This window comes from Haliaeetus leucocephalus, unplaced genomic scaffold, assembly GCF_000737465.1.
Source record: "Haliaeetus leucocephalus isolate CR32 unplaced genomic scaffold, Haliaeetus_leucocephalus-4.0 Scaffold153, whole genome shotgun sequence".
Taxonomy (NCBI): Eukaryota; Metazoa; Chordata; class Aves; order Accipitriformes; family Accipitridae; genus Haliaeetus; species Haliaeetus leucocephalus.
In genome coordinates this window covers 1,592,062-1,599,016 of record NW_010972589.1, presented here as the reverse complement: position 1 = coordinate 1,599,016, position 6,955 = coordinate 1,592,062, and the positions used below count along the sequence as shown (strand labels likewise).

The window sequence follows — 6,955 nt, the reverse complement described above, 5'->3', positions numbered from 1 at the left end:
ATTAACCCAAGAAAGAAAAAAAAAAAAATTTAAAATGACAATATCCACTCCAAGTGCACACTGGCACTCCTGGGTGGGGAGGAAGCCTCCTAAGAGAAGCAGTGAGGTGAATTCATCAACCATACACAACTCGCTTTCCTCTGCATGCTTACTTATATATTGCACACCAATTCTAGTAAACAGGCTTCCAATGAGTATACCATACTCCTAAAAGACAGCATCAATCATCCTACAATGATTTCCACTGTTTCACAAAGCAAAACAGCCTACAGATGGGACAAGTGGAACATTTTTGCAGCCTTGATTTAAGTAAACAGAGCTGTGCCTCTTCAACAGCACATAAAGCCCTTTGCTTCCTGTAAAAGAAAAGCCTTGATGTAATCCTACAACAATACTTGGATACTCAAAATATCATGTGATTTTATGGGCAAAGAAATGACTGGAGAGGAAAAGGAACATCTGTGAATGAGGGCACATATATTAGGGAGGGAATTAGAAAGCACATGTGTATATGAGATTCATGGATCACATAGTAGCATATTGGCAAGGACTCTTCAACAGCTCATTTCTCGAGAGGGGTTCTGTGATGCTCAGCAACACCAGCTAGCTCCTGTTGCGACCAAATGGTGGAAGAGAAAGTCTATCCTAAGCAGCATATCTAGCCCAGTTCAACCAACGCAAACCAAATACAAAGAGAAGGTCGTGGAGAAAGGGAACTCTGCCAGACCCTCAAGAGAAAGAAATTGTTTTCGCTTCATGGAAATCTCAGCCAAAGCCATCTTGGGTCAGATCACATCAATCCAGAAGAACATGGTTACAAGTTCTCTCCTGTCCTTTTTCAACATCAACACTGCATTTGCCAGAAAATACTACAATAATAAAAAAAACACTGTCTCCAAGATTTGCTCCTAGCTCCTCTTCCTATCCCGCCGCACTGCCTCAATAGATCGTATCCACCAGGTATTTGCCACAGGGGAAGCTCTGGCAGATGAAAGATCTCCTGCCATGTCTCTGCCCCTGCCTCCACCCCCTGTGCTGAGACCACTCCTCCCCTGTGCTCCCAGCATGCTGAGGAATGTAGCCTTCCTGTACCGTGCCCTCTGCTGCTGCAGCCAAGGCTGCCTCCTTTTCTAAAGGGCTGCTATTCATCCCCTCTGCAGAGCTCCATTCAAACAAGCTCTCCTGCCCCACCCCCGTTACCCCAAGAAGGTAATTCTGAATCCACATGCAGAGATCTGTCTCCTGACCCTCTCTTCCCAGATTGTGTGGATCCACCTCTCACTGGCAGTCCTTGGTCCTAATAAAGACACTTATCATAAAAGTTGAAGTGATACTTTAGGAAATCCTTAGATGAAAACAAGCACATTCCAGTAATGCGCCAGAAATATTTCAGTATCAAGTACATCAGATGCAGCTATCACGGATTTAAAACAGCACCGTCACCCACACAGGAGCTGTCTGATGACTGGTATATTCTCATTAACTGGAACATGTTCGCATGAAGGAGGTTACAAAACAAGATGAAGAAAAGGGACAACAGTGAAACAGTAATAGCAATGATCCAAAGTACAGAGAGGTAAGCCTATGCTCAGAGTTTGAAAACTTTTAATGTGGAAGGGTGAAAAGAAAGACCAGGGCAACAAGTTATTTGGGGCAATCTCAGAACTGGGGAGTCAGTCAACAGCTGCTGCACAGACTGTCCCCTATCCAGCTACAGCACGCACCCAGAGTCCCAAAGCGAAGAGGTTCTCACCCCATCCTGACATGTGGTGACAGACCTCAGGTGGCAGGAAGAAGCCTCCCGCTGCTGGGTGCTGCGAAGTAGAGAACTCGAAGATGTGCCAGGAACACACATCGGAAGAACACAGCACACAGAACAGGAAAGGCCCTTTTGGGGCCAAAGAGTAAAGTGGTCACATGCCTCAGCTAAAAGCTGTTAGTAGTTAACAAAATCTTTAGTTGCCTTGCATCTAATAGGTGAAGACAACAGGAAAAAAGATCACCTTCCTTTGGACAGATACTGTGCAATAATGTACATAGCTTGCTTTAGGTTTCTGACTGCTAATATGCACTATATTACAGTAAAAGCAAACGAGCACATGTGCTAAGGGAAAACATTCTTTACAGCTTGGTTGGCATGGCTGAAGGTAGAAAAAGGAGAATGCTGAGACCATAGCAATATGAAAAAAGGGATCCAACCTGAACACATCTCCACCTCCAACGAACAAAACCACCGTTCCTCTTGGTGGTCCACCTCCCATTATTGCTATTAATCACAGAAATACAACCCTCAAAATAGTTAAAGCAGATGAATTAATGTTTGGTTTCTCCCCCGAGGATTACTGTGGTATTTTTGAGGAAGGAATCAGTAACACTGATGCTAGAACTGGTGTTTCACCAGGGGAGCAGCTCCCACTCAAGGGCTCTCCTCCGCACACCGTGGGGCCAGGCCGCCACCCGCACCCACCCACCAGACCCCAGCTCGCCCTGCAAACTGGTGAAACCCCACACAGGGAGTGGCAGGAAAACCAGCCCTGCCCTGCACGTCACCTGGTGACATCTTCCCTCCCCTCCATCACCGTCCTCCCGCTGACCAACAGCAAGCTGCTGCAAGGGAAGGTGGGAAATAGGAAGGCCCTCCCAGGGCAGGAGGGCAGCCCAGTGCCAGAGCCCACACCCCCAACTCCACCAAACAGGGGGCAAAGAGTAGTTTACAGACCCTCCCACCCTCACCCAAGGACTGCTCCCCACGCTACCCACATATTTCACCTGCCAGCAAGGTTAAAAAAGCAGTACCGGGCACACTGTGTACTAAACCAGTCTTTATTTCTCTCGCGGTATATGGCGGGACTGAAGTTAAGACCACTCCGTGGCAGTGCCAACCCACTCAGTAGCCTGGGCGGTGGGAGCTGCTGACCAGTCCTCAGTGGCAGGCTGGGCACTCCAGTCCTCTGCAATTAACAAAGACAAGAACACTTAGTGCACCCCAGCCCTTCCCACCCACTACACCAAACACCCCAACTTCCCGCAGACACCCCCCCTACACTGACCTGTGGGGAACTGCTGGATGGGCACGGACGGGACCTGCACTCCCTCAGACCAATCTGCAACCTCAGGCTGAGGAGGAGCAGTGAATTCAGGAGCTGGGGCCGTCCATTCAGTCTGGAACTCCTCCTTCGTAACTGCTTTCTCAGCAGCAGCCTGCTCTTCCTTTTCAATCTGCAACGGAAGAGCGTAGCCTAAGTCTTCCAGAAACGCCTCACCACCCCTACCATCACCTACCAGACAACAGGCACCAACTGACAACAGGCAATACAATTAACCAACCACCACCTTTAAGTGTGAAGTGCAATTATTGTATCAGCAAAAGCTGTCCTCAACAGCAGGCACACAGGACCAAGGGGCAGGAGCACAAGCAAGACATCCCACAGAGGCACACTTCCTGCCACCAGTCTCCTACCTCCTCGGGATCCCTGTAGAAGTATAAGTCAGGCATGACTTCCCATGGGTGCTCCCGGGAGATGGTGCCACGCATGCGCAGGACCTCTCGAGCCAGCATCCACCACATCAGACCCACTGAGTGGGCTCCCTGGAATAGAGGAAAGTACTTAACACTTGCTGTAAAGCTAAACGTTTGAAAACACCTTTTTTCTTTGAAAGCTCAGACTTATTTGCACCCAATCCAAGATTCTGGTTTGGCAAGAGAAAGGTATTACTTGCTAATGCCCAGACTTATGTACTTGGACTCAGTAAAGCGCTACTTTTTGAGTTCCAGTGACGTTTTCAGGTCTCTGCAGAAATCGCAGCGTGCTTCAATCACCAGCATCTCAATTTGCTGTATACAGCATACCCTGAAGGAATTATCCTGCCATGGAGTTTCACACTGTTCGCTACCCCACATGAATCTTGTCCAAAAGACAGGAGCTATGCTCACCACATCAGCTAGAATGAAGAAATAGAAAACTTGACCAAATGAGCAAATCTTACACACATGCTCAGATTTGGCTTCCGTTAGCTTTGGGAAATGACATCTGGATAGAGATCAAAGAGAAGTTTCCCATCTTCCTAGACTTTACCTTTCAGGTTGTTTCTGGCAAGCTAATGTTTCAGAGCAGTTTCTTCATCAGTGCACTTTATCTTTCATTCACATCCATAAACTGTGGCAAGAATGACTATCAAACTCCACTCATTGGGCCACAAAGACCCTCATGGCGTCAGCGAAAAATCCTGCCAGGTTACTATAGCACACGTCCTACACTTGAGAGGTCCTTGGCCAGAAACTGGCCTCAGCTCCAAGCTCCAACTGTGTGCAGTTCATCTCCTCCTCCCCACCTGCCTGCTAGCTTACAAGAGGCCTTAATTAGCTCGTCATGCTGGGAGATGTGTGAGATACAAGCCAATCCTACCCTGCAGAAAGCATCCATCTTGCAACCCAGGGCACACTCTGGAGGAAGGAGCTTTGAATGCTACAACAAAGCCGTTACCTTATTGTTGCAGGGAATAGCAATATCCACATAGCGCAGCGGGGAGTCGGTGTTGCACAGCGCAATGGTGGGGATGTTGACATAAGATGCCTCTGTCAGCGGCTGATGATCAGCCCGGGGGTCCGTAACAACCAGGAGTCGTGGCTCACGGAAAGCCGCTTGGATCTGATTTGTGAAGGTACCAGGGGTGAAACGTCCAGCAATAGGAGTAGCCCCAGTGGCAGCAGCAAACTTCAGAACAGCACGCTGCAAAATGGACCACAGCAAATGTGAAGGAGGAAAACTGCATTTCAGCCAAATCACCCATGTATGCTGTCAGTGAACACACATGAAATTTAATCGAACTATTTGTTTCAATTTCTGTGAAATCAGGACTCGCCACCAGCTCTGTGCTCAGAATAAGACAAAATAAAAATGTTTCTGAAAATAGCTACACCAACACCACAAGTTAGAAGGACCATCTCCACCAACAAAGCAGTAAGGATACAGAAAAAACCCCTCTTTTTTCCTGAAGTTATTGGCAAGCTCTACTCCAAAGTCTCGTAATCAAATCATGAAAGGGGTGATAAAACAAGAAGTTTATGAAAAAACCAAAGGCAATTTTCTTCCATGATTTCTACATCCTTTCATTATCCAGTAACATAACTTCAGCAACTACAGGAAAAGATCAGCAGTAAATACACACAAACTGTAGCTGCGTCCATTAAAGTTGCAGTTGGCAGTTCTTACTCACTTGCAACAACTTTCAACTCCTCAGGCATGTGGCAGGGCCTACTATCAAACTCCAATCATAGAGGGAGCTCCTCTCCTGGCGTTAGCGAAAACCCTGCCATCCAGTTTGCTGTAGCACACTTCCGACACTTGAGAGCTCATTGGCCAGGAACTGACCTCAGCATCAAGCTTTAATAGTGTGCAGGTCAAGTCCATACAAGCCTAACCTCTTCCTTTGTAAATACACCCCATGTCATTCACAATCTCCCTTAACATTTGTGGCACCACCTGCATTAGTCCAAAGAAACTCAAGCTCACAGATAAACTTCAGATTTTATTTAAAGGTTGTGTCTCCTCCTATGACAAGTTTTTTTGCTAAAAGTCTACAGACGAAATTAAAAATATACTAATTACTATACCTTGCTCAGTAACAGAGCAAATGATTTCTTTGAAAACTTTCGTATCAGGTGCTTACTGTCCCCAAAAAGCAGCACCAATGACCCCCAAAATTTTTGGGGGGGGGGGGGGCGGCCCACCAGAGGACTGACCACTAATATACCAGAAATCCAACAGGAAGTACCCAAAGAAGGATATGAAAGAAAACCAAGTTACCAAATTACTACCCTAGAACTACAGAAATGGGGAGTGGGTTTCAACTGATCTGCTCTAAGCTGCAGGTGCAACACAAGAAATGTGTCCAAAAAAGTGTTCCTGGAACCAAAATCCGTGTTACTCCCTTTTACAATCAAGCTGCCACTGGTAAGCAATGATGCATGGCACGAGAGTCCTGCTCCCAAGACTGCAGGCCTCATGACCAACGAATGTCCATACCTGTCCAGTATTTCTAGAAGAAATGACGCTCACATCAGCTGGGTTCTCAATGGCAACAATGGCACGGGCTGCCAGGAGCAGCTTCTCCCAGGTCCTCTTCAGATTGATGATGTAAATACCTATTGGTGACAAAAGGTGTTCAGAGCAACCAGCAAATACAAGACCCTAAAGGAGGACAGCACTCTTCTGCCCTTAAACTTGTCGCATGGCTGTGGTTAATCCAAAATTCTAGTTAGTGGAAACCTATTCCAAGAAAAATCCTCTTGTATGGTTTTAATGTAGCACACTTCCAGCACCTGTCAACATGAACCAGGGCATGGTATGAGCTTCAATCTTTTAACAGGGTGCAGCTCAGACTGAAGAACAATGCAAACAAGCAGCAGAAATCACTGAGACATTAAAACCATTTTGTTACTATAGCCAAGAACTAGCAGAAGTGCCCAAATCCAGCTGTGGTTGGTTTACCGAGTTCTGAAATGTGTAGTTTATTCTACTTCTCCGAGTAATACGATGGAGCAGTCTGCACCCTTCAGGCCATGCAGAAACCGCTAGAGAGCTCACGCATTAGCACTTTCCTGCCTTCCTCTGCCGTGCCCACAAAATCCCCACTGCTCATCCCAAGGCCACCCGCCCTACGGGTTTACCGTCGCTTTTCCTTTTGTAGATATACTGCTCCATCTGGAAGTCAAGGTTGGTGCCTCCCAGGTGGGTTCCGGCAGCGAGGAATTTGAGGACATCCTCCTCCTTCATCTGCAGGACATCCAGACCTCCGGACATTGTGGGGTTTCCCTTTGGAAGCGACGACAGGGAACCTGCAGGCACAAGCACCCGGTTCAGCCACGCTGGGACTCCCGCCTCCCCCCGCCCCACGAGGGCCCGGGCCCACGCGCACGCCAGCAGCCCCGGCCGCCATCTTGGCCGCGCCGGCC

General features: G+C 47.7%; 1 protein-coding gene across 2 annotated transcripts in view; it reads right to left on the bottom strand.

Moving 5' to 3' along the window:
- Window positions 1-2,807: 2,807 nt before the first annotated feature.
- RPSA (ribosomal protein SA) overlaps window positions 2,808-6,955 on the bottom strand; it is a 4,327-nt gene continuing 179 nt past the window's right edge. The window contains exons 2-7 of one of the 2 annotated variants that reach the window (XM_010562058.1): window positions 6,671-6,838; window positions 6,027-6,145; window positions 4,485-4,730; window positions 3,461-3,589; window positions 3,051-3,219; window positions 2,808-2,951 (exon numbers count right to left, since the gene is read on the bottom strand). In XM_010562058.1, coding sequence (XP_010560360.1) covers window positions 2,857-2,951; window positions 3,051-3,219; window positions 3,461-3,589; window positions 4,485-4,730; window positions 6,027-6,145; window positions 6,671-6,803 — 891 coding nt within the window. In that variant the 5' untranslated portion in view covers window positions 6,804-6,838 and the 3' untranslated portion in view covers window positions 2,808-2,856. Of the gene's footprint in view, window positions 2,952-3,046; window positions 3,220-3,460; window positions 3,590-4,484; window positions 4,731-6,026; window positions 6,146-6,670; window positions 6,839-6,955 lie in introns of both variants that reach the window. The other variant, XM_010562059.1, reaches the window with a different exon arrangement.